Consider the following 27,343-nt stretch of genomic DNA (forward strand, 5'->3'; position numbering starts at 1 on the left):
TCGGTTTTAAAATACACATTCTCAAAATTTAACAAAAAAATGAAAACACTCGTAACACCATGGATTTTTACTCATTAGATTTGGTTTGCTAGGCCAGTATCAGTCAGTGTTTAATGCTAACACGATATGGATTTACACAGGCTAACCCATGGTCAACAATGAGCAATAGAAGTGGTTTATGACTTCTTCATAACCAAAATAAGGAAAATTGAAATTGTTTGCTTTTATTTGTAATATATAGTGTATCGCAAACTTACAGATGCACATGGCCAGCATAATAATATTAACTTTGTTTTTCTAATGGATTTTGAGAAACAAAGTAGGCATTATATCACTGATCCAGAATTCCACTTTGGTGGATACCATGAGACCAAGCAGACTTTGTAAGATTGATTCTGTACTATAATGAGGACTTCATTGAATAAGGATCCCATAAATCTGTGGTTTTCTAACTTCTCGGTCAGAAACATCATGCAAATAATTGCACTCCGAGAAATCCACCGTAAACATTTACATTTTCCCCATCCTAAAAGACATTGTCAGCTGCAAAAATAGTGCTATTATTGCAGAAAAGGTTTTATTGGTTTGTTATTTTTGTTGCTGAACACTAATGAGTCAAATACAAGAAAAAATTGAAAATGGAACAACAGAAATCTGATGACTTCAGAGACTCTCTATCATCCTCTCACAGATCGTCAAATGAACTGGGGCCAGAGTTTGGAAAACTGAACCGCAAACAATGCAATATACACCCCAACTTCATATTTTAAAAGTAACAACCTAAAGTAATGTTCAATGCAATGTAAAAAAAATTGCAGCCTCAACTTTAACCTTCCCAGGCAAGGGAACTCAAATATTAGAAATGTCGATCCTACCCCATTCTCAGCCACTGGAATACGAACAGAAGCAAATATCCAGGTCAGTGAGTCTCCTCCTGCAGAGAGGTGGAAGAGTCATGAATTAATGTAATTGGGGTCCGATGAGGTAATTAGGACCCAAATGAGATTTTAACAAGAACAGCACAAGTTTCACAGGTTGACAAGGTTCTTGGGGAACTCTGCCTAGATTGAGTCCTGACTGATCAGTGTGCTGCATGTAAATGAAGCTATGACGTCAATTCAGCTACAACATTCACACGTGCTCCTTCACTTCATTGTGGTTGCAACTCGGTGATCACAGTTTTCTTTGGTTTGTAATTTGGAGAATGCAGAAAAATAGAAGCCGATTATGGGTGTTGTTTTAGGTGCACTATTGGAGTGGAGGAAGAGAAAGAGCAGCAGCAGCAACAAAGGAGTGATGAAGAAGGAGCTGCAGGAGGGATCATGCTTGTAGAAGGCCCTACCTACCTCACAGGGTCTACAAAGGCTCAGCTTCCTTGACCTGTCCGAGGAGCAATGCTTTAGGAGGCTCACAATGTCAAGGCAGGTAATTACGGACCTCTGTAACCGGGCAGCCATGCCATGTCAGTGGCAATGATAATGACCAATCCACTCAAGATTTACACCTCTGGAACCTTCCAGGCTGCATCAGAGGGGAGGCAATCAATGGATCGCAGTCAGCCACTCAAACATGCATCAGGAAAGTCGCAATTGGATTGTTTTTTTCTGATTTGACAATGAACAACACAAACAACATTGTAATCCGCTCTATTGCTCTCCCCCACCCAGGCAAGGAAAGGGGAATTAACCTGTTTCAAGGGGTCCACTGATGTTATTCTGCATATCAGCCACCAGGAAATTATGAAGGGCACCCTGAAATTAGCTTTTCCCCCAATCTATCCTCTCTCATAAGAGTTTTGCCTCGACTCTAACTTGTCCCAATAACCTTGCTGATGCGACAAGATAATTGCAGAAAAGACAATCCATCTTAATTCGTTAATTCCAATAGATCCTAATGTCCCACCCATTGCAGCATCCAGTTGTTTCTTAAAAGGATTCCAGTTTTCTTCTTTCACTACTTTAGCTGAAGGTTTATTCCACACATTGATTACTGTGTGAAAAAGGAATTCCTGAAGGAGTCCTACAATGACATCACTAACTTGAACGTGTGACTCCCTAGTTCTATTCCCAGTTTAATTTATTCTAGGTTAATACCATTTACTATCTTATATAAAATCAACTTGAAGACACCGCCTTTCCACGTAGAAAAGCAAAAATGTCACCAATATTTCTTCTTAGCTCAGATTCAACACTAGGGATCAGCTATATGGCTCTTTTGTGCACTGCTTCCAGCACTTGAGTGTTTCTCTTATTTCTTTGGTGACCAGAGAACCATAAACTTTGATCACTATCCCAGCTTACTGAGTTTCTACTGTGTTGGCTATATAGTTCAACATTTTATAAATCACAATGTGGATACAAATCACATATCCCCACTCCATGTCATGCAGTATGTCACAGCATTACCAGGAGAGGTGCAACAGTGTTGTCATTGGGTTTATTTATTCCGCTGAGGTCCCATCTGGAGGGGTTCAGCTGGAAGTTAAGTGTCAAAGAGCAGGGAGATCATCTAATATTCTGGCCAAAATTCTTCACTCAAACAAGAACAGATGAACTGGTCATTCATCACATTGTCGTTTATGGCCTATTGCTGTGCGCCCCATTTGTTTAAACAACATTCATTGTATTTCGGAAAATTCATTGCATGGGTAGTACTTTGAACATTTAAGACATAATTAAGTACTATGGGGTAGAAATCTGTCTCGGGCGCTGGCACAAAATAGGTGATATCAGATCAGCTGATCCTTAAATACAGCGCCCGATACTTAGATCCACTGACTGCAATTTCGACCCCTATATAAATGCAAGTCTTTATTTTATTAGGTATATTGGAGGAGAGAGAAAAAAGGTGTGGCAACAATATGCTTTAATGCTTATGCAATATTTTCCTTTTGTGCATCAAGTTGCTCCCAACACTATCACCTCTAGTGACAAACGACTGGGCATTTTCCACAGAGTTACTTTCACAAATCTCCCCGGAGACTATTTCACCGGTAGAGGTCTGATTTCAAGTTACTTATTTCCCTCTCAACTGGAAATAATTTATGGTACCCAAACACCTCAAAACAGAGAAGAAACATCTTCCAAAAATGAAACTAAACATTTTATTTAAAAAAGGGAAAAACTAGATACAAACTCCAATCTTAAAAGCTGTTGGAGCTGTAACAGCAACAAGTATTGTTGGTCAAGAGTAATCAAAGTTATCAACGTATGTCAAATTAAATAGTTCTGAAGTAATAATAGTGACTATATCATAATCCCACAACAGATAAATTTGTACACACACACACACACACACACACACACACACAGACACACGCCAGTTGGCATCAAGCTAGTCACAATTTATACAGTAAGTGGTTCCTATTATCAAACTACAGACTATGGGTCCAAAACTAACGTAATTCAAGTTCCTACACTATCCCATATTTCATGATTGTGAAGTCTGGAATGAAGCTTGGATTGTGATAGATTGAAGTAAATTATAATTAAAGGTTATCTATTATGCACAACTTTTAATGGAATATGCCAGTGAATTACATCTGCAAAGCATCAAACATCCATAGGGCAAAATTGAGTGTTTCTCTTCAGTTAAAAAACAGCCAATTCCGCAATAGTACTGAAGACCTGTGCTCCAGAACTTGCCGCACCCCTAGCCAAGCTGTTCCAGTATAGCTACAACACTACGCAGCAATGTGGAAAATTGCCCAGGTATGTCCTGTACGCGAAAAAAAGCAGGACAAGTCCAACCCAGCCAATTACCGCCCCATCAGTCTACTCTCAATCATCAGTAAAGTGATGGAAGGTGTCATCGACAATGCTATCAAGCGGCACTTGCTCAGCAATAGTCTGCTCACTGACACTCAGTTTGGGTTCCACCCGGGCCACTCAGCTCCTGACCTCATTACAGCCTTGGTTCAAACATGGACAAAACAGCTGAACTCAAGAGGTGAAGTGAAGGAACCATAGCAAAATTGGAGTCAATGGGAATCAAGGGGAAAACTGTTTAGAGTCATACCTAGCGCAAAAGGAAGATGGTTGCGCTATTAGAGGTCAATCATTTCAACTCCAGGACATCACTACAGGAGTTCCTCAGGGTAGTGTCCTTGGCCCAACCATCTTCAGCTGCTTCTTCAATGACCATAAGGTCAGAAGTGGGGATGTTCGCTGATGATTGCACAATGTTCAGCACCATTCGCAACTCCTCAGATACTGAAGCAGTCGGTTTAGAAATGCAGTAAGACCTGGACAATATCCAGGCTTGGGTTGATAAGTGGCAAGTAACATTCACGCCACACAAGTGCCAAGAATCAGGCAATGATCATTTCCAACAAGGATTGCAGCGGTTCAAAAAGGCAGCTCACCACCATCTTCTCAAGGGCAATTAGCAATGGGCCATAAAATGCTGGCCTAACCAGCGACACCCACATCACATGAATGAATAAAAAAAATCCTATTTCAATTCACCAATAATTCAAAATGTAGTAAAAGTACTTGTGAGAATGGGTAAACAGCAGAAAATAAAGCAATCAAATCACTATTTTAAAAACAAGCTTCCATTCACTAACCAGTAAACACAAAAACCTGAAAACTATTCAAATAATTTGTGAAGAGCTTTTATCCACATTTTCCTACTGTATTCACTTTAGTATAATAGCATATCATATCAATGATAACTAATACATAAAATTACATATAGGGCAGATGGGCTGGGGCAAGTGGAAGAGAATATTCCTAAATTTAATGAATGTTAGATACGTTAGCAACAAATATTTCTACCATGAAACAATCATGGTCTATTAGAAACATAGAAAATAGATGCAGGAGTATGCCATTCGGCCCTTCGAGCCTGCTCCGTCATTCATTATGATCATGGCTGATCATCCAACTCAGGAACCTGATCTCGTTTTCCCCCATATCCTTTGATCCCTTTCACCCCAAGAGCTATATCTAACTCCTTCTTGAAAACATACAATGTTTTGGCCTCAACTGCTTTCTGTGGTAGCGAATTCCACAGGCTCACCACTCTCTGGGTGAAGTAATTTCACCTCATCATAGTCCTGAAAGGTTTACCCCGTATCCTTAGACTATGGCCCCTGATTCTGGACTCCCCCACCATCGGGAACATCCTTCCTGCATCTACCCTGTCACGTCCTGTTAGAATTTTATAGGTTTCTATGAGATTCCCCCATCAGTCTTCTGAACTCCAGTGAATATAATCCTAACCGACTCAATCACTCCTCATGTGTCAGTCCCGCCATCCCAGGAATCAGTCTGGTAACCTTCGCTGCACTCCCTCTATAGCAAGAACATCCTTCCTCAGATAAGGAGACCAAAACTGCACACGATATTCCACGTGTGGACTCACCAAGGCCCTGTATAATTTTTTTTCTATTCATTCATGGGATGTGGGCGTCGCTGGCCAGGCCAGCATTTATTGCCCATCCCTAAGTGCCCTTGAGAAGGTGGTGATGAGCTGCCTTCTTGAACCGCTGCAGTCCATGTGGGGTAGGTACACCCACAGTGCTGTTAGGGAGTTCCAGGATTTCGACCCAGCAACAGTGAAGGAACGGCGATATAGTTCCAAGTCAGGATGGTGTGTGAATTGGAGGGGAACTTGCAGGTGGTGGTGTTCCCATGCATTTGCTGCCCTTGTCCTTCTAGTTTAGTTTAGTTTAGTTTAGAGATACAGCACTGAAACAGGCCCTTCGGCCCACCAAGTCTCTGCCGACCATCAACCACCCATTTATACTAATCCTACACTAATCCCATATTCCTACCACATCCCCACCTGTCCCTATACTTCCCTACCACCTACCTATACTAGGGGCAATTTATAATGTCCAATTATCCTACCACCCTGCAAGTCTTTGGCATGTGGGAGGAAACCAGAGCACCTGGAGGAAACCCATGCAGACACAGGGAGAACTTGCAAACTCCACACAGGCAGTACCCAGAATTGAGCCCGGGTCGCTGGAGCTGTGAGGCTGCGGTGCTAACCACTGCGCCGCCCCACCTTCTAGTTGGTAGAAGTCACAGCTTTGGAGGATGCTGTTGAAGGAGCCTTGGTGCGTTGCTGCAGTGCATCTTGTAGATGGTACACACTGCTGCCATTGTGTGTCGGTGGTGGAGGGACTGAATGTTTGTAGATGGGGTGCCAATCAAGCAAGCTGCTTTGTCCTGGATGGTGTCAAGCTTCGAGTGTTGTTGGAGCTGCACCCATCCAAACAAGTGGAGAGTATTCCATCACACTCCTGACTTGTGCCTTGTAGATGGTGGACAGGAGGTGAGTTACTCACCGCAGGATTCCTAGCCTCTGACCTGCTCTTGCAGGCACGGTATTTACATGGCTACTCCATTTCAGTTTCTGGTCAATGGTAATCCCTAGGATGTTGATAGTGGGGGATTCAAAAATGGTAATGCCATTGAATGTCAAGGGGAGATGGTTAGATTCTCTCTTGTTGGAGACGGTCATTGCCTGATGATTGTGTGGCGCAAATGTTACTTGCCACTTATCAGCCCAAGCCTGGATATTGTCCAAGTCATGCTGCATTTCGACATGGACTGCTTCAGTATCTGACGAGTAATGAATGGTGCTGAACATTGTGCAATCATCAGCGAACATCCCCACTTCTGACCTTATGATTGAAGGAAGGTCATTGATGAAGCAGCTGAAGATAGTTGCGCCTCGGACACTACCCTGAGGAACTCCTGCAGTGATGTCCTGGAGTTCAGATGATTGACAACCACAACCAACCTCCTTTGCGCTAGGTATGACTCAAACCAGCAGAGGATTTTCCCCCTAATTCCCATTGACTTCAGTTTTGCTAGGGCTCCTTGATGCCATACTCGATCAAATGCTGCCTTGATGTCAAGGGCAGTCACTCTCACCCCTTGAGTACAGCTCTTTTGTCCACGTTTGAATCAAGGCTGTAATGAGATCAGGAGCTGAATGGCTCTGGCGGAACCCAAACAGCGTGACTGAGCAGGTTATTGCTAAGCAAGTGCTGCTTGATGGCACTGTTGATGACACCTTCCATCACTTTACTGATGATTGAGAGTAGGCTGATGGGGCAGTAATTGGCCGGGTTGGTGTTGTCCTGCTTTTTGTGAACAGGACATACCTGGGCAATTTTCCACATTGCAAGGTAAATGCGAATGTTGTAGCTGGACTGGAACAGCTTGGCTAGGGGCGCGCCAAGTTCTGGAGCACAGGTCTTCGGTACTACTGCTGGAATATTGTCAGGGCCCGTAGCCTTTTCAGTATCCAGTGCCTTCAGTCATTTCTTGATGTCACGCAGAGTGAAGCGAAGTGGCTGAAGTCTGGCATCTGTGATGCTGGGGACTTCAGGAGGAGGCCGAGATGGATCATCTGGCACTTCTGGCTGAAAATTGTTGCAAATGCTTCAGCCTTATCTTTTGCACTGATGTGCTGGGCTCCCCCATCATTAAGGATGGGGATATTTGTGGAGCCACCTCCTCCAGTTAGTTGTTTAATTGTCCACCACCATTCACGACTGGATGTGGCAGGACTGCAGAGCTTAGATCTGATCCGTTGGTTATGGGATCGCTTAGCTCTGTCTATCACATGCTGCTTACGCAGTTTGGCATGCAGATAGTCCTGGGTTGTAGCTTCACCGGGTTAACACCTCAATTTGAGGTATGCCTGGTGATGCTCCTGGCATGCTCTCCTGCACTCTTCATTGAACCAGGGTTGGTCTCCTGGCTTGATGGTAATGGTAGAGTGGGGGATATGCCGGGCCATGAGGTTACAGATTGTGATTGAGTACAATTCTGCTGCTGCTGATGGCCCACAGCGCCTCATGGATACCCAGTTTTGCATTGCTAGATGTTTGAAATCTGTCCCATTTAGCACGGTGGAGGGTATCCTCAATGTGAAGGCAGGACTTCATCTCCACAACGACTGTGCAGTGGTCACTCCTACCAATACTGTCATGGACAGATGCATCTGCGGCAGGCAGATTGGTGAGGACGAGGTCAAGTATGTTTTCCCCTCTTGTTGGTTCCCTCACCACCTGCCGCATACCCACTCTTGGTGATGGACATTGAAGTCCCCCACCCAGAGTACATTCTGTGCCCTTGCCACCCTCAGTGCTTCCTGCAAGTGGTGTTCAACATGGAATACTAACTCATCAGCTGAGGGAGGGCGGAAGGTGGTAATCAGTAGGAGGTTTCCTTGTCCATGTTTGACCTGATGCCATGAGACTTCATGGGGTCCAGAGTCAATGTTGAGGACTCCCAGGGCAACTCCCTCCCTACTGTATACCACTGTGCCGCCACCTCTGCTGGGTCTGTCCTGCCAGTGGGACAGGACATACCCGGGTATGGTGATGGCAGAGTCTGTAGCAAGTCCAACAGCAAGATACAAGTAGTAAGCAACAAAAAACATTTATCTAGCACCTTTAACATAATATAATGTCTCACAGGAGCATTAGAAAACAAAATATGACACCAAGCCACATAAGGACATATTAGGTCAGATGACCAAAAAGCTTGGCCAAAGATATAAGTTTTAAGGAGTGCCTTAAAGGAAGAAAGTGAGACGGAGAGGCAAAGGGGTGTAGAGAGGGAATTCCAGATTAGGGCCTCAGCAACTGAAGGTGCAGCCACCAATAGTGCAGTGATTAAAATCAGAAATGCACAAGAGGTCAGAATTAGAGGAGCGCAGCAATCTTGGAGGGATATGAGGCTGAAGGGGGGGGGGGTGGGAGAATGCAGACACAGCCCCCGATTTTCACGGAGGCAGGCTGCTAATTGGATGGAGGGCAGGTTGGGCGGCCAATTAGCGACCACAGTGGCGGGAATAGAGGTTGAACTGTGCAAGTGCGGGCCCGATTTAAATACACCATGACAGCCATTACTGAAGGGTTGGATGCAGCAGCGACGGGAGAGAAAAGGCTGAGGGCTGGAACCCAGGGCAGGGCTGCAACTCACATCACCAACGCCAACCTAGAGGGCCTCCTTGAGGCAGTGACGAGAAGCAAGGTTCCTTGAAAGGGTCAATGAAACCTTTGCGTAGACATGGATTATTCACTGGGGGTAACAGTTGATCTATTCCAGGCTGCATCATCAATGGAAGTGTTTTCACAGGCAGCTCAATGAAAGTTACTGACCATACTGTCCACCTGGATCAGATGTGCTCAGCTGAAACCTGCCTGGATCAGATGACGGCATCCTGACAAGACCCTTGAGTCCTGCACCTGCCCCAGCCACCTTCCTGTGCAGCCGCAGCACCTTTGTGTTCTGCACCTTCCTCCTCCTCCTCCTCCTCCTCCTCCTCCAACTCTTCCGATGAGCTGTGTCGCTCCACAAATCTATGGAGGCAAGTGCAGCAGACCACCACAATATGAAAGATCCTTGCAGGAGCGTACTGCAGGGCGCCACCTGACCAGTCCAGACACCGGAACTGCAACTTCAGATGCCTGATGGCCTGTTTGATGGTGGTTCTTATAAGCAGTTGGCTTCAGTTGAAGTGCCTCTTTGGCTCTGTCTTGGGGTCTCCTAAAGGGTGAGTAGCCATCTCCAGGGGATATCAATTCTCCTCTAGAACCCATCCACGAATTTTGGGGTGTGGAATAAAGAGCTGCGCTACTCTGGACTGACTGAGGATGAAGGAGTCATGGAAGCTACACACATGAAGGAAGCTCTTGTGTAGTCGCAGACCAGCTAAACATTGATGGAGTGAATGCCCGTCTGCTAATTAATGTCATTAGGCAGTCACTTGGTGCCTTCGTGGCCATATGAGCACATGCCCTGCACCTGGGAGAATTTTATTTTTGATGTTATTCATTCATGGATGTGGGCGTCGCTGTCTAGGCCAGCATTTATTGCCCATCCCTAATTGCCCTTGGAGCTGCAGCCATCCAGACAAGTGGAGAGCATTCCATCACACTCTTGACTTGTGCTTTGTAGATGGTGGACAGGCTTTGGGAAGTCAGGAGGTGAGTTACTCACCGCAGGATACCACGCCTCTGACCTGCTCTTGTAGCCATGGTATTTACATGGGTACCCCAGTTCAGTTTCTGGTCATGGTAACCCCCAGATTGTTGATAGTGGGTGATTCAGCAATCGCATTACCATTGAATGTCAAGGGCAGATGGTTAGATTCTTTCTTGTTGGAGATGGTCATTGCCTGGCACTTAAGTGGCAAGTAACATTCGCGCCACACATCAGCCTAAGCCTGGACATTGTCCCTGTCTTGCTGAACTTCTGTACGGTGAACTTCTATACGGACTGCTTCGGTATCCGAGGAGTGGTGCGAAACATTGTGCAATCATGAGTGAACATCCGCACTTCTGACCTTATGACTGAAACAGCTGATGTTGGTTAGGCCGAGGACACTACCCTGAGAAACTCCTGCAGTGATGTCCTGGAGCTGAGATGTTTGACCTCCAACAACCACAAACATCTTCCTTTGCGCTAGGTATGCCTCCAACCAGCGCAGAATTTTCCCACTGACTTCAGTTTTGCTAGGGCTCCGTGAAGCCATACTCCATGAATTGCTGCCTTGATGTCAAGGCAGTCACTCTCACCTCACCTCTTGAGTTCAGCTCTTTTGTCCCTGTTTAATCCAAGGCTGTAATGAGGTCAAGAGTTGAGTGGCTCTTACGCAACCCAAATTGAGCGTGACTGAGCAGATTATTGCTAGCATTGTCGATGACACTTTCCATCACTTTACTGATGATCGGGAGTAGACTGATGGGCGGTAATTGACCGGGTTGGACTTGTCCTGCTTTTTGTCTGCAGGACATACTTGGGCAATTTTCCACATTGCCGGGTAGATGAGAGTGTTGTCGCTGTACTGGAATAGCTTGGCTAAGGGCGTGGCAAGTTCTGGAGCACGGGTCTTCAGTACTATTGCCGGAATATTGTCAGGGCCCATAGCCTTTGCAGTGTCCAGTGCCTTCTGTCGTTTCTTGATATCACGCGGAGTGAATCGAATTGGCTGAAGACTGGCATCTGTGATGCTGGGGACTTCAGGAGGAGGCCGTAATGGATCATCCATTCGGTACTTACGGCTGAAGATTGTTGCAAATGCTTCAGCCTTATCTTTTGCACTGATGTGCTGGTCTCCCCCATGATTGAGTTTGGAGATATTTGTGGAGCCACCTCCTCCAGTTTGTTGTTTAACTATCCACCACCCTTCATGAGGTGGCAGGACTGCAGAGCTTAGATCTAATCTGTTGGTTATGGGATTTCTTAGCTCTATCTATTGCATGGGTTTAATGTAGGACTAGTATAAATGGGTGATTGATGGTCGGCACAGACTCGGTGGGCCGAAGGGCCTGTTTCAGTGCTGTATCTCTCTATGACTCTATGATAAGGGCTGTTTCAGTACTCTATGATAAGGGCATGCTGCTTCCACTGTTTGGCACGCAAGTAGTCCGGTGTTGTGCGTCACCAGGTTGACACCTCATTTTGAATCCCACTGCCCTCTTTGCCTGTGAGGCTCCATCTGTCTGAAATTGAATGCACCACCCAGATATTGTAAATAGGGCACCAGTCATCTGTGAGATGCAATGGTGTACAGCTGTTTCAGATGCCACCAAGGTCCTCTGCTGATCCTTGGAAGGAGCCAGCAGCAAATAAGTACAAGGCCACAGAGACTTTGATGGCTACTGGCATGGCGTGATGAGCAGTGCTGCAAGGGAACAAATCGCAGTGAGCATGTCCTGCGGCACCGATCCTCCATATGTCCTGTTAGCTCCATCTTCAGCAGTAGATCCTATACTGAGGGTAAAGCCTCCATTACCTTTCTTCCCCTCATCCCTGTCTGCTGCCCTCCTGATGCCCAGGACTCTGCCTCTGAGGATGTTGCTCCTCACTGCCACTCGACCCAAAATTTGAGAGTTGCGCTTCCATTGCTAGCTTTGCCTTCCTTGCGCTCAGCTGGACTCCCCATTATGTCCAGAAGCCTTACTACCAGGAGGGTGACAACCCTTCCACTGCCCGAGCACATACAGACCACAACCTCTGCATACCCGAAAGAATTTGTGTGCTAATGACGGAGTCCCCCACTCAGTCATGCTCCCTTTTATGGGCTTACCTAGGTTGATGGTCGATCATGATTGGCTCCCCACTGTGTTGCCGCCTCCATTCATCTGGGAAAGATTTTCCCTGCAGGTTTTTGAAGCCCGCCGTCGGCTGAAATGTGGGTCAGAAGCCCGCATCCATTGTGATTTTCCTTGGAGGCCAACTAATAGTCAGATGGTCAATTCGCCATCCAATTAAGGATGACAGAAGGGTTCTCTAAGCTGGAGAGCCAATCGGAGGTCTTCCAGCTTGAAGGGAGCTGCAGGCTGTGATGGCAGGTGTGAGAGAGAGCACATCAAATGGAGGCGTCCTCTCGCCAACTTTATTTTAAAGTTTAATTTAAAAATTAGGTTTTGCAGCCAAGCCACCACTGTGGGGGTTTGTGATTGGGGGGGACCCAGAAGCAGGGAGGGCCTCTAGGCCTGCCTGCTCAGATGGCACCCGCCCCCCCCCACACCCCCTCCAGGCACCTAAACTGGCCCCCACCACCTGCGGGAACCTCCCAGTCCTCTCGTGGCCGTTAGAGTTGTGACAGCTATCCTCTGATGTGAGCCCTGGCAGGGTCCGAAAATCAAGCCCCTTGTCTGCCCCGACAGTGTGCAATCACACCAAAATCCCAAATTGGCCCTTAACAAGCTCTCAATGAGCTTATTAACTACTTGAATTGGCCCCATTGCAGAATCCAGGGGTGGTGGGTGTGGGGGGAGATTCCTAGAGGCCACCTTCCCCCGTCTTGATCAAACTCACCAATGGTCGGAACAGCGACAAGGAAGTGGCATGCCGGCCAGCGGTGCTAGTTTTTTTTTTTAAGAGCCCACCCATCTCCGTTCCCGCCCCCGGCAGTACCTAAAATTCCTGCCCTTTGTTACTGTATACGGCTCTGCTAAGATGTCCTCTGGAGTACTTTTATTCCGATCACTTAGGAGGAACATATCTGCTCTTGAAAGGGTACGCCATAAGTCAACAGAGATGGTACCAAATCTCAAGAATCTAAGTTATGAAGAAGCCAAGTTTGTTCATATTGATGAGAGACTTTCAAGAGTGTCAAGGAGGTTTTCAAAATTATAAGTAGGTTTGATGAAGTTCATGAATTTAAACTTCATGAAGGGTAAATAGGGAATGCAAGCAGAACTTTCACACCAAGCCTAATAAACATGTGGAATACATTACCAATGAATGCTGTTGAAGCAACCATAAATGGCTTCAAGGGACAACTGGATAAATTTCTAAAGAAAGAATGGATTGTGGAATTTGGTAAGAAGCCAAGAAAGCAGGTCAACTAAAAAGAAACAGGACCAATCATCAATGCTTATAAAATGTCCTATGTTCCTTTAAGTGTGGTGCTAAGTGAAAACATTTATAACACAAATAAAAGTTGATGCAACACTGAAAATGAATATGGGACTGATGTATTACCACAAACCACTGCATGTAACTAATACTATGAAAGCAAAGCAGGTGAAATTTACAAGCATAAGTTTAGTCTAACTAGTAAATCTCTAAAATGAAAAACAAATAGAAGCCAAATCTAACAGATCCTACAGTATCTGATTTCTCTGTTTTAGATTTACACAATTGCTGAGTAAAATAATTCAACCCAACCTTGGCATACAGTAAAAGCTCAATGGAAAGACTAAGATCTTAGGGATTCCTTAGACAATACCTATACAAAACACAGAAATAGGAAACACATTCCGATTGTGGCATTTGGTATACTTTTATCACAAACTCCATAAAATTACAATAACTAGTTCACAGAAAGCAACTGACATCTGCCAGCTATCTGGATTGGCAGCAATCCATGGCATCAGCCAGAGGTTGCTTCATTCTTTTGAGCTGCAGGCAATGGTACTGAATGTGAAATGCACTAAAATTCTATTCTGCAGGTGGTTTATTCTTTGATTCCTTCAACTGTCCAGTATTATCTGGAAAAACAAACACTCTTTTCTCATAACTAATGATTGCTGCATCAATGCCACTAGCCTTAAGTCACTATGAAAGTACGGTCACCAAGTGGTCACAGCAATATGATACTCAGCAGAACCATTATCTTGATTGCAAACTCACATGATTTTTTACTTACTACAAGAGGAATTACAGAAACCACACAATTCAAACCAAACATCTGACTCTTTTGTTTCTTCCTTGGAACTGTATTCTTTTAATTTTAGCCAACTAATAACCACAACCTCGTGGAAATATCTGGGTTTTTCTCTTCACTCCAATTGAAAAGAAGGTCACAAAGGACCGAATTAGCCATCACCTGAAAAATTAAGACGACAAATTCTATCCATCTGGAAACTGTGCATTTCCATAACTTCAACTATGTCACCCATCTGTTCTGCAGCCTTCATCTACTATATTAATCTACTAAATAATTATCTGGGCTTCGATCCAAAGATATATCCTGTGCTTTCTTTATGAAAAACACCCATGGCTCATTCTATTCTCTTATGTTACTGCCTATAGAGCTGTTGTTTTATAGCTTTTTTTTTTAAGTTCACCCTCTGTTCTGTATGGAAAGTGAAGACAATAGCGACAAGATCCTTTTTCCAATACATACAAAAATTAAGAACTAAACAATTTCACAATTTTTCACATATTGTGGCCTCTTTGTCCATGTCAAAAAGGAGCATCAATAGCAGGAAAAGGATTTATGCCAATTGCAGTCTCGTTGCACAGGATTTCCCTAGTTTTAAGGTCTCATTTTATTTAGCAGCTGCCACCATGTTGATTTACAGGAAAGAGAAGAAAAACAGGTTTCTTTCAAAGGCCTGATACTATTTCACATTCTTAACAATTTCCAAAATACAGTACTATATTCCATAAACTGTAAGAGTAAGCAAATATATAACTGATCTCAAATATTCATAGTGGGACAAAGCACATAACTGATCAGTAATGTATTATACAAAATAAAAACAACATCTTATTAAATAGCAAATTACTGTACCTTCATTTTCTGCAAATCTACCTGGTGCTTAAGTGGAAAGGGTCAAGCCAGTTCTGACAAAATAAATCCCATTTGACTTCCTGTGATCAACTCTGAAGCAAATGATACTTTATAACTATTCTAAAACACTCTGGCGGAAAAGTAAGACTTATACCAGCGTGGGAAAGGAAGCACTACTGAAAAATAAGTTACTCATCCATAAAATTACACCCTCAATCTCTCTCTTACACACCATTTTACACATTATTTCAATTATTGAGTGTATTGTACATGATACATGTTATATTACAAGCCATGGAGTAAGGGTATGTGTTTTAGTAAAGGGCTACTGTACAAATGAGCAAATAACTGAATAGAACATTCAACAGATCCTCAGACCTCTGGATTCCAGAATAAGTAAAACAGTCTGTAAAGCCATCTGTAATATAAATGGCTGCCAGTGTGGAATGATGAGGCCTAAATCAGAGCTTAAAAACATAGAATCTTGGTCTGGAAATGGTTACTGCAAAAGCACATTTTCATACAGATGCCAACTGTTTTCTGTAAAAATACTTGAGGCTATGCCTTCTACATAGGCATCATCAAGGGAATGGGTCAATTAGAATACACAGCAATTCCCTTGATCGTTTACCTAGGAACAGGAGTAGACCAATCAGCCCCAAGCCTGTTCCGCCATTCAATTAGATCCTGGCTGATCTGTACCTCTGTTGTATGATTGCCTTTAAGAGTGATGTCCCTTTAAGATCTTAGTATGCTAATGAGCTAAGTACCAGGATGCAGTCATGTGACTCAAAGCCACAATCTCTCTGCAACTGTAACACCTAGAGGCAAGTTCTGTAAATAGTTAGCAATGTACCATATATAATAGCTGTTAAACCTGTTTTGAGATCGTCAACCAGCTGGACTCCATGCATCTCATTTATGTTGCATCAGACAACATAATAGAACGCATTACACCCTCAAATCCATTTACCTGTCTTTGCTCCATATCCCTTAAAATCTTACTTTTGAATTTCTGAAATTCAATAACTTTTTTTTTTAAAAAGGGAGTTTTCCAGATTTACACAACCCTTTACATGAAGAAGTGCTTTCTGATATCACCCTGAACAGCCTGGCTCAAATTTTAAGGTTACGCCCGTTTGTTCTGGGCTTCCCTACCAGGGGAACTAGTTTCTCTCTATCTTCCCTATCAAACACTTCAATCACCTTAAAATACTTCAATGAGATAAGCTTAATCTTCTAAACTCAAGCCTAGCTTATGTAACCTGCCTTCATAATTTATCCCTTTTAACCCTGGTATCAATCTATCAAATCACCCCCTCCAAGGCCTCAAAGATGCAATGTCCAGACTGAACCAAGTACTCCAGATGCAGTCTAACCAGAGCTTGCTACAACTGTATTTCAGCCACCTAGAAATAAATGCTAACACATTCCATTTTAATCATTTTTTTTGTATATGTCCACTAGCTTTTAGTAATTTCTGTACATGAATCCCTAAATTTCTCTGTTCCTCCCCAGTTCCTTGCTGCTCACTATCTACAAAATACCCTGATCTACCTTTCTTAGGTCCAAAGTGGATGACTTCACGCTTCTCCACATTTAATTCCATATGCCACAGTTTTGCCCACACACTTGAATCTAACAATTGTCGCTTTGCAACTTCCTGCTTCCAATTACACTACATACTGCACCAGTTAATTTGGATATATAGCTCTCAATTCCTTTATCTAAGTCGAATAGAGAAACACTGAGGCCCCAGTACAGCTCCCTGGATGACACCATCAACTATACCCCGCCAACTGGAGTACATATCCATTATCCTTACTCTCTTTCTCCTACCTCCTAACCAATTCTCTACCTATTCAAAAGGTTGCCTCCAATGCCATGCACATGCATTTTCCCCAACAGTCACACCTGGAGTAGTGTGTGAAGTTTTAGTTTCCTTACCAAAGGAAGGGCACACTTGCCCGAGAGGGAGCATAAGGAAAATTCACTAGACTGGTTCATAGGATGCGGGGATTGTCTTATGAGGAGAGATTGCATAGTCCATGCCTATATTCCCTGAGGTTTAGAAAAATGAGAAATCATCCAATTGAAACATATAAAAATTGTTAGGGGGCTTAACCGGGTAAATGCCAAGAAAATGTTCCCCCTGGCTAGGGAATCTAGAACACAGGATCACAGTCTCAGATTAAAGAGGTCGGCCATTTAGGACTGAGATGAGGAGAAATTTCTTCACTCAAAGTGTGAAACTAGAGCTTTTATGCTCAGTCATCAAGTATATTCAAGACAAAAATCAGCAGAATTTTGGGTACTAATTGGGTACTAAGAGAATGAAGGTATATGGGGATAGCGTGGGAATGTGGAGTTAAGGTAGAAGATCAATCATGATCTTGATCAGTCATGAATTGCAGAGCAGGCTCAGAGGGCCAAATGGCATACTCCAGCTCCTGTTTCTTAAGTTCTTATGAAGGACTTTATCAAATGCTTTCTGGAAGCCCATATAAATAACATACATAGATTCTCTTATCTACCACATTAGGGACCTCCTCAAAAATTTAGGTTAGTTACATATGATTTACTCTTTACATATCCATCTCTCTGATCAGCTCATATTTATCCAAGATTATGTCACTAGACTTACTCTGGTGGGAGAGTCCAAAATAAGGGGTATAAGCTTAAAATACAAGGAATAGAATACAACGGGGTAGAAGTCATGCTTCAGCTAGATAAAGCCTTGGTCAGACCACACCTGGAGTACTGTGAGCAGTTCTGGACACCTCACCTGAGGAAGAATATACAGGCTGTGAAGGGAATACAGAATGATACAAAATGGACTCAAAGGGTTAAATAATGGACAGATTACACAAATTAGGGTTTTATTCCCTGGAATTGAGACAGTTAAGGGGTGATTTGATCAATTGTTTTTTAAAATATTAAGGGGAATAGATTGGGAGAAACTACTTCTGCTGGTTGGAGAGTCTAGAACTAGGGGATTTAGTCAAAAGCTTAGAGCCAGACCTTTCAGGAATGAAATTAGGAAACATTTCTTCACACAAAGGGTGGTATATGTTTGGAACACTCTTCCACAAATGGTAATTGATGTTAGATCAATTGCTAATTTTAAATATGAGATGATAAAATTTTTGGTAGCCAAAGGTATCAAGGGATATGGGGCAATGGCATTAGGTCACAGATCAGCCACAATCTTATTAGTAAACAGCAGAACAGGCTAGAGGAGCTAAATGGCCTAGTCCTGTTCCTATGTTCCTAAAATGAGAGCGAGCCCATTCAGGGATTATGTCAGGAAGCACTGCTTCACACAAAGGATAGTAAAGAAGCATGTAGCATGAGTAATACAGTAACTATGGGTGACTTCAATCTGCACATAGACTAGGTAAACCTAATGAGTACTAATACTGTGGAGGACGGGTTTCTGGAGCAGTTTGTTGAGGAACTGACAACAGAACAGGCTATTTTATATCTGGTATTATGTAATGAGAATTAATAATATTGTTGTAAAAGAACCTTTAGGGATGAGTGACCATAATATGATGGAACTTTACATTATGTTTGAAAGTGAGGTAGTTCAATCTGAAGCCAAGGTGTTAAATTTGAATAAAGGAGATTATGAAGGTATGAGGGGTAAATTGGCTGAAGCGGATTGGGAAAATACATTAAAAGATATGACAGTGCATAGTCAATGGATAGTCTTCAAAGAATTATTACATAGTTTACAGCAACTATACATTCCTTCAAAGCACAAAAACCCCAAAAGTAAAGGCAGTCAACCATGGCTAACACAGGAAGTTAAGGATTATATAAAATTAAAAGGCAAGGCCTATAAAGTTGCCAGAAATCGTAGTAAACACAAGGATTGGGAGGATTTTAGAATACAGCAAAGGAGGACGAAGAAACTGCTAAAAGGGAGAATAGAATATGAATGTAAACAATGAAAAAACATAAAAACAGACTGTAAAAGCTTCTATAGGTACATAAAAAGGAAACGTTTGGCTAAGACAAATGTGGGTAGAGTCAGGAGAATTTATAATGGGGAATAGAGAAATGGCAGAGAAGCTAAATGCTTACTTTGCGTCTGTCTTCACTGAGGAAGATACAAGAAATCTCCCAGAACTCGAGATCCAAGGGACTAGGGAGAATGAGGAACTGAAGGAAATTAGTATTAAGAAGAAGGTTGTATTGGAGAAATTAATGGGGCTGAACATTGATAAGTCCCCAAGGCTTGATATTCTACATCCCAGAGTGTTGAAAGAGATAGTTACGGAGATTGTGGATGTATTGGTGATCATCTTCCAAAATTCTATAGATTCTGGAATGGGTCCTGCAGATTGGAAGGTAGCAAATGTCACCTCACTATTTAAGAAGGGAGATGGAAAACAGGGAACTACAGACCTGTTAGCCTTACATCAGTAGTAGAGAAAATGGTAGAATCTATTCTGAAGGATGTGATAAATGGACACTTGGAAAATAATGATCTGATTGGGCATAGTCAACATGGATTTATGAATGGGAAATCATGTTTGATGAACCTGTTCGAGTTTTTTGAGGATGTTACAAATAAAGGGGGGTTGGTGGACATAATCTACTTGGATTTTCAGAAGGCTTTTGATGCAGTCCCCCACAGGAGGTAGGTTAGCAAAATTAGTTAGCAAAAAAGTGAGGACGGTCTTCCTTGGAGAAGAGAAGGCTGAGAGATGATTTGACAGAGGTATTCACAATCATGAGGGGTCTGGACAGAGTAGATAGAGAGAAACTGTTCCCACTCATGAAAGGATAGTTTGTTTCATCATTCTTTTTTTTTAACCCATGTGCCTGCCCACTGTTTATTTTCATGTTTGTGCTTTTGGCCAGGGCTGTCCATTATTCCATCATTTAACACCCTCTCTGCATTAATGCTTTGTCTTTCACCACACCATTAACACACCCTTTGCCTTTGCTCCAAGACCTTCTGATCAGTTATTCTCTGTGACCCTCTGTCCTTCCGTTTTGTTATCTTTTTCTCCACCCCCACGTTATTTGCTTAAAGCTTATTACATTTCTAACCTTTGCCAGTTCTGATGAAAGGTCACTGACCTGAAACATAAACTCTGGTTCTCTCTCCACAGATGCTGGCAGACCTGCTGAGTATTTCCAGCATTTTTTGGTTTTATAACAGTCAATCATAGACTCAATTTTTATCCCAGAATAAAACACACCAAGTTTCTTTAATAAATAACAAAATTATCAGTTTATCAAACAAATCTTAACCAGCAATGAAGTAAAGCATAAACACACATATTGAACTATTAAAGTTCCCTTTTTACCTTAGCCCCTCTTACTAATTTGTCTCACTAATTTGATTGAGTTTTTTGAGGAAGTGACAAAGATAATTGATGAAGGAAGGGCAGTGGACGTTATCTATATGGACTTCAGTAAAGCCTTTGACAAGGTCCCTCATGGCAGACTGGTACAAAAGGTGAAGTCACACGGGATCAGAGGTGAGCTGGTAAGATGGATACAGAACTGGCTCGGTCATAGAAGACAGAGGGTAGCAGTGGAAGGGTGCTTTTCTGAATGGAGGGATGTGACTAGTGGTGTTCCGCAGGGATCAGTGCTGGGACCTTTGCTGTTTGTAGTATATATAAATGATTTGCAGGAAAATGTAGCTGGTCTGATTAGTAAGGTTGCGGACGACACAAAGGTTGGTGGAGTTGCGGATAGTGATGAGGATTGTCAGAGGATACAGCAGGATATAGATCGGTTGGAGACTTGGGCGGAGAAATGGCAGATGGAGTTTAATCCGGACAAATGTGAGGTAATGCATTTTGGAAGGTCTAATGCAGGTGGGAAGTATACAGTAAATGGCAGAACCCTTAGGAGTATTGACAGGCAGAGAGATCTGGGCGTACAGGTCCACAGGTCACTGAAAGTGGCAACGCAGGTGGATAAGGTAGTCAAGAAGGCATACGGCATGCTTGCCTTCATCGGTCAGGGCATAGAGTATAAAAATTGGCAAGTCATGCTGCAGCTGTACAGAACTTTAGTTAGGCCACACTTAGAATATTGCGTGCAATTCTGGTCGCCACACTACCAGAAGGATGTGGAGGCTTTGGAGAGGGTACAGAAGAGGTTTAGTTTAGTTTAGTTTAGAGATACAGCACTGAAACAGGCCCTTCGGCCCACCGAGTCTGTGCCGACCATCAACCACCCATTTATACTAATCCTACACTAATCCCATATTCCTATCACATCCCCACCTGTCCCTATATATTTCCCTACCACCTACCTATACTAGGGGCAATTTATAATGGCCAATTAACCTATCAACCTGCAAGTCTTTGGCTTGTGGGAGGAAACCGGAGCACCCGGAGGAAACCCACACAGACACAGGGAGAACTTGCAAACTCCACACAGGCAGTACCCAGAATCGAACCTGGGTCCCTGGAGCTGTGAGGCTGCGGTGCTAACCACTGCGCCACTGTGCCGCCCCTAGGATGTTGCCTGGTCTGGAGCGCATTAGCTATAAACTCGGATTGTTTTCACTGGAACGGCGGAGGTGGAGGGGTGACATGATAGAGGTTTATAAAGTTATGAGCGGCACAGACAGAGTGGATAGTCAGAAGCTTTTTCCCAGGGTGGAAGAGTCAGTTACTGGGGGACATAGGTTTAAGGTGCGAGGGGCAAAGTTTAGAGGGGATGTGCGAGGCAAGTTCTTTACACAGAGGGTGGTGAGTGCCTGGAACTTGCTGCCGGGGGAGGTGGTGGAAGCAGGTACGATAGCGACGTTTAAGAAGCATCTTGACAAATACATGAATAGGATGGGAATAGAGGGATACGGTCCCTGGAAGTGCAGAAGGTTTTAGTTTAGGCAGGCATCAAGATCGGCGCAGGCTTGGAGGGCCGAATGGCCTGTTCCTGTGCTGTTCTTTGTTCTTTGTTCTACTCTCACATACACACATCGGAAAAATAAAAATGGATTGTTGTTTAGAGCTCTGTTACAAACGAAACTTCGGCTGAATACTTGCTCATTCTTGAAGAAAAAACAGATGAGATATGTTATGTTCCAAAACTGATATACAGTATAGCCTCAGGTATATATACAGGTCACTGGGATCTTTTGGAACAGAGTGGCACAGTGGTGCAGTGGTTAACACCGCAGCCTCACAGCTCCAGCAACCCGTGTTCAGTTATGGGTACTGTCTGTGCGGAGATTGCAAGTTCTCCCTGTGACCGCGTGGGTTTCCGCCGGGTGCTCCGGTTTCTTCCCACAGCCAAAGACTTGCAAGTTGATAGGTAAAATTGGCCATTGTAAATTGCCCCTAGTGTAGGTAGGTGGTGGGGACGTGGTAGGGAATATGGGATTAGTAGAAATGGGTGGTTGTTGGTCGGCACAGACCTGGTGGGCCGAAGGGCCTGTTTCAGTGCTGTATCTCTAAATAAATAAAGTTATTTTCAGTCGCTCTTGAGAATTAATTTAGCAGGCTTTTCTTCGAAGTTGGGAGACGAGATGAGTTGACACAGTGGACTTCTCAGGGTCTTTCAGAGCACTGCTAGAAAGCTAAGCCGGGTTGTGGTCTTCTCTCCTTCCTTGGGAATTCTCTTCTCTCCTTGGAAGTTCCCTCGCTTTTTATACAGTTAAAGCCGAACAATTCAAAAGCGAAACTGTCAACAGGAATTCAACCTTTTGACGGCCATCAAAGTTAACAAGTCGCTTCTTTGTAAACAACTTCTCCAGGTGTCCAAAGTTTTCTGTTGCTTATTGGGCGAGAAGTCAGGCGGTTACCTGGAAAGGCTTGTTTTCCTCACAAGACCTCTCAGTGCCCCTGGCAATCTGAAACACTAAAGATAGAGGATTGTTTTTCAAGAGAGAGATGAGCAGGGTCTTCTTCTGTTTAAGGCCAAACACCACTGTCTGTTGTCATTGTTCAAAAATGAAACCAAAACTTTCCAGAAGTCCCAGTCTTCTGACATCTATAAATCTTGACTTGTCACTTCTTCGTAAACATCTCTCCAAGTCAAAATAATCCCTCCTGTGGTTTTATTTGAAAACAGGTGCCTTCCAGTAACTGTTTAAAGTTCAAACTCAGTCCAAACCTTCCAGTAACCTTATTTTAAAAAACACCCAAAGTTCCACATCTGTTGAAGCCCTTTTCAGTTTTAAAATAGAAATTCTCACATTTTAACCAAAAAAAATGTAAACACTCATAATACTACCCTCTTCTCATTCAGATAACTCAAAACAAAGTTAGATTCTCAATAAAGCATCTGCAATAACATTATTTTTGCTCGCAATGTGGATAATCCTTAAATGATAAGGTTGTAACAGTGAATTTCATTGGAATAGTCTGGCATTCGTGTTTTTAAATCTTTCCACAAAGGCTAGGGGTTATGATCAGTATATACCAGTGTCACTGTAATCATGGCGGACATAGACTTCAAAACGCTTAAGAGCCAATACTAAACCTAGGATTTCTTTTTCCACTGTTGAATATCTTGTTTGATGTCAATTTAGCTTTTTGGAAAAATATCCCACTGGCCTTTCTATGTCCAATTCATCATCTTATGACAGGACTGCACTGACCCCCAGGTCACCAGCATCAATTGCTATCTTGAAGGGCTTCCTGAAATTTGGAGCAGCCAACACTGGTTCATTAGTCAAAATGGCTTTCAGCTTCCCAAAAGATGTTTGGCACTCCCCTGACCACAATACCTTGTTTTCTTTATCTGTAGCAAATCTGTTAGTGGAGCAGCTATAGTGCTAAAATTTGGTAGAAACCACACATCACCAAAAACCTCGATTTCTTGCTTAGTCTAAGGGGTAGGGAACTCCACCAATGCTTGTACTTTTGCTGTTCTTCACAACACTTGTCCTTGTCCTACTAAACACCCGAGTTAGGTCACTCTCGCTTTCGCAAATTCACTTTTGGCAAGGTTTATTACTAAATCAGCCAATTGTAATTTTCTAAACAGAGCTTCTAGTTGTTCCAAGTGGTTCTTCCAAGTGTTACTGTAGAACAGCACATCATCAAGATAAACCACACAGTTAGGAACACTCGCTACCACTTGGTTCATTAGTATCTGAAAGGTTGCTGGACCATTTTAATAGCCCAAATGGCATCACTCAGCATTGGCGTGACAATCTGGTGTGACAAAGGCCGATACTGCGTTAGCTCGGGGTGTTAAAGGAACCTGCCAGTATCCTTTAACAAACATATTTTTGTAAGAAACATGGCACTGCCCACCCTGTCAATACAGTCTTCCAAGCGAGGTAAATGGGAGGAGTCTCTTTGTTACTGCATTAACCTTTCTGTGGTCTATTAAAAGTCTAGTTGAACCATCAGGTTTAGGCAATACCACCACTGGTAAACTCCAGCTGCTTTGACTGGTTTTCCAACATGTATTGGATTTCTGCTTTTACCTGGGTCTGTTTCTTTGGACCTAAGCGATTTACAGGAAAAGATTCCCCTATATCCACATCATGTGTGGCAAAGGTTGTACATCCCTACAGACTCTTTCAAATGCTGTGAGTAGCCTTATTTGGTCTTCTCATTGTTCTGTATCTAAATATGAAAGCCTAGTATCCAATCTCCCTAGCAATTCAGTATTAGCTAACCAGATAGTAGGAGGTTCAATTTGAGATTTGTCTAGGCCTCCTTCTGCCTCATCCTCACTACCACTTTCATCTTTCACTGTCCCTATTACCTAACATACTAGTGCCTGCTTATCCTCCTCCCGGCGATAATATTGTTTTAACATCTTGTTATGACACAGTCGATTCTTTTTCCAGTGATCTGAGGTGTCAATCAAATAATGTTCCTTGCCAAATCTCTTCACCACTTTATACAGACCACTGAACCGTGCTTTCAATGGTTCACCCTGTAAAGGTAGCAATACTAACACTTCATCCCCTGGTTGAAATATTCGGGTCTTGGCATGCTTGACTGCCTATTTCTCCATGGTTGTTTGGGAAGCTTTAAAGGTGATCCTGAGCCACTTTGCAGGTTCTCGTGAGCTGCTCCCGGAACATGGATACATAATCTAGTACAGAAGATTCATCCCTCTGTTCTAAAAAACCTTTCTTTAATTAGTTTTAGAGGACTTCTTATCTCATGTCCATAAACGAATTCAAAAAGGTCTAAAACCAGTAGATTCATTAGGACAAAGAACAAAGAAAATTACAGCACAGGAACAAGCCTTTGGGCCCTCCAAGCCTACGCCGATCCAGATCCTCTATCTAAACATGTCGCCTATTTTCTAAGGGTCTGTATCGCTTTGCTTCCTGCCCATTCATGTATCTGTCTAGATACATCTTAAAAGACGCTATCATGCCCGCGTCTACCACCTCCGCTGGCAACGCGTTCCAGGCACCCACCACCCTCTGCGTAAAGAATTTTCCACACATATCCCCCCCTAAACTTTTCCCCTCTCACTTTGAACTCGTGACCCCTAGTAATTGAATCCCCCACTCTGGGAAAAAGCTTCTTGCTATCCACCCTGTCTATACCTCTCATGATTTTGTACACCTCAATCAGGTCCCCCCTCAACCTCAGCCTTTCTAATGAAAATAATCCTAATCTACTCAACCTCTCTTCATAGCTAGCACCCTCCATACCAGGCAACATCCTGGTGAACCTCCTCTGCACCCTCTCCAAAGCATCTACATCCTTTTGGTAATGTGGCGACCAGAACTGCACGCAGTATTCCAAATGTGGCCGAACCAAAGTCTTATACAACTGTAACATGACCTGCCAACCCTTGTACTCACTACCCCGTCCGATGAAGGAAAGCATGCCGTATGCCTTCTTGACCACTCTATTGACCTGTGTTGCCACCTTCAGGGAACAATGGACCTGAACACCCAAATCTCTCTGTACATCAATTTTCCCCAGGACATTTCCATTTACTGTATAGGTGAAGCCCTAGTGGCAAACAAAAAGAAATTCTAGCCCTTTATCCTAATCATGGGGATAGTCATGACAGTATGCCCTGATCATCGTTTTGAGGGTCTAAAAGTATCTTTCTAAAGCTCCTTGTGTCTGTGGCTGGTATGCTGAAGACTTCAACTGTGTTATCCCCAAATTACCCATAACTTCTTGACAGATTTTAGACATAAAATTGGAACCTTGCTCCAACTGAATCTCAATCAGTAATCCATATCTAGTGAAGAACTGGGTTAACTTCTCTACCACTACCTTCGCAGAAATTGTTCTCAAGGGAATGGCTTCTGGGAACAGAGCATACAAAGTGGCAAAAACTAGTGGTAGGCCAGAGGATTGGGAATTTTTTTTTTTTTAGGAACCAGCAGCGGATGACTAAAAAGCTAATAAAGAGGGAGAAAATTGTTTGTATATTTCTTGCCAATTTACTTTCATAATCAAACAGCAAAAGCTTCTATGGGAATATAAAAAGAGAGTAACTGAACTGAGCGTGGGACCCTTGGAGGAGGCGACTGGAGAATTGATAACGGAGAACAGGGAAATAGCAGAAAATTTAGACCAATATTTTGCATCAGTCTTCACGGTGGAGGACGCTATAAACATCCCACAGATATCAGACAAGCAAGGAGTTAATGGGAGGAAAGATCTTGTAACAGTCTCTATCACGAGGGACAAAGTATTTGACAAAATAATGGCACTAAAGGCAAACAAGTCATCAGGACCTGATGGCCTACATCCAAGGATTTTAAAGGAAGTGCCTGCAGAGATAGTGGGGGCATCGGTCGAAATATTCCAGAACTCTCTGGATTCCGGGAGGGTCCCAGCAGATTGGAAAACCGCTAATGTGACACCCCCCTGTTCAAGAAGGGAGGGAGACAAAAAGCAGGAAACTCTAGGCCATTCAGCCTAACATCGGTCGTTGGGAAAATGCTAGAGTCCATTATTAAGGAAGAAATAGCAGGGCATTTAGAAAAGCTTAACGCAAACAAACAGAGTCAACATGGTTTTGTGAAAGGATATAACAAGCAGAGTTGATAAAGGGGAACCGGTAGATGCATTGTATTTGGATTTCCAGAAGTGCACAAAATTATTGCACAAGATAGGAGCTCACGGTATTGGGGGTAATGTTATTTAGAGATACAGCACTGAAACAGGCCCTTCGGCCCACCAAGTCTGTGCCGACCATCAACCACACATTTATACTAATCCTACACTAATTCCATATTCTTACCACATCCCCACCTGTCCCTATATTTCCCTACCACCTACCTCTCCCAGGGGCAATTTATAAAGGCCAATTAACCCATCACCCTGCAAGTCTTTGGCATGTGGGAGGAAACTGGAGCACCCGGAGGAAACCCACGCAGACACAGGGAGAACTTGCAAACTCCACACAGGCA

The 27,343-nt window shown here is 43.3% G+C and overlaps 1 protein-coding gene across 4 annotated transcripts in view; it reads right to left on the minus strand.

Moving 5' to 3' along the window:
• Nucleotides 1-27,343, minus strand: part of stk3 (serine/threonine kinase 3 (STE20 homolog, yeast)) — a 761,988-nt gene that overhangs the window by 658,510 nt on the left and 76,135 nt on the right. For 2 of the 4 annotated variants that reach the window (XM_068031155.1, XM_068031156.1), the window contains one exon: nt 876-934. The exons of the other annotated variants lie outside the window; for them this stretch is intronic. In XM_068031155.1, coding sequence (XP_067887256.1) covers nt 876-880 — 5 coding nt within the window. In that variant the 5' untranslated portion in view covers nt 881-934. The remainder of the gene's footprint in view (nt 1-875; nt 935-27,343) is intronic. 4 annotated transcript variants of the gene reach the window in all.

Source organism: Heterodontus francisci, chromosome 5 (assembly GCF_036365525.1).
Source record: "Heterodontus francisci isolate sHetFra1 chromosome 5, sHetFra1.hap1, whole genome shotgun sequence".
NCBI lineage: Eukaryota > Metazoa > Chordata > Chondrichthyes > Heterodontiformes > Heterodontidae > Heterodontus > Heterodontus francisci.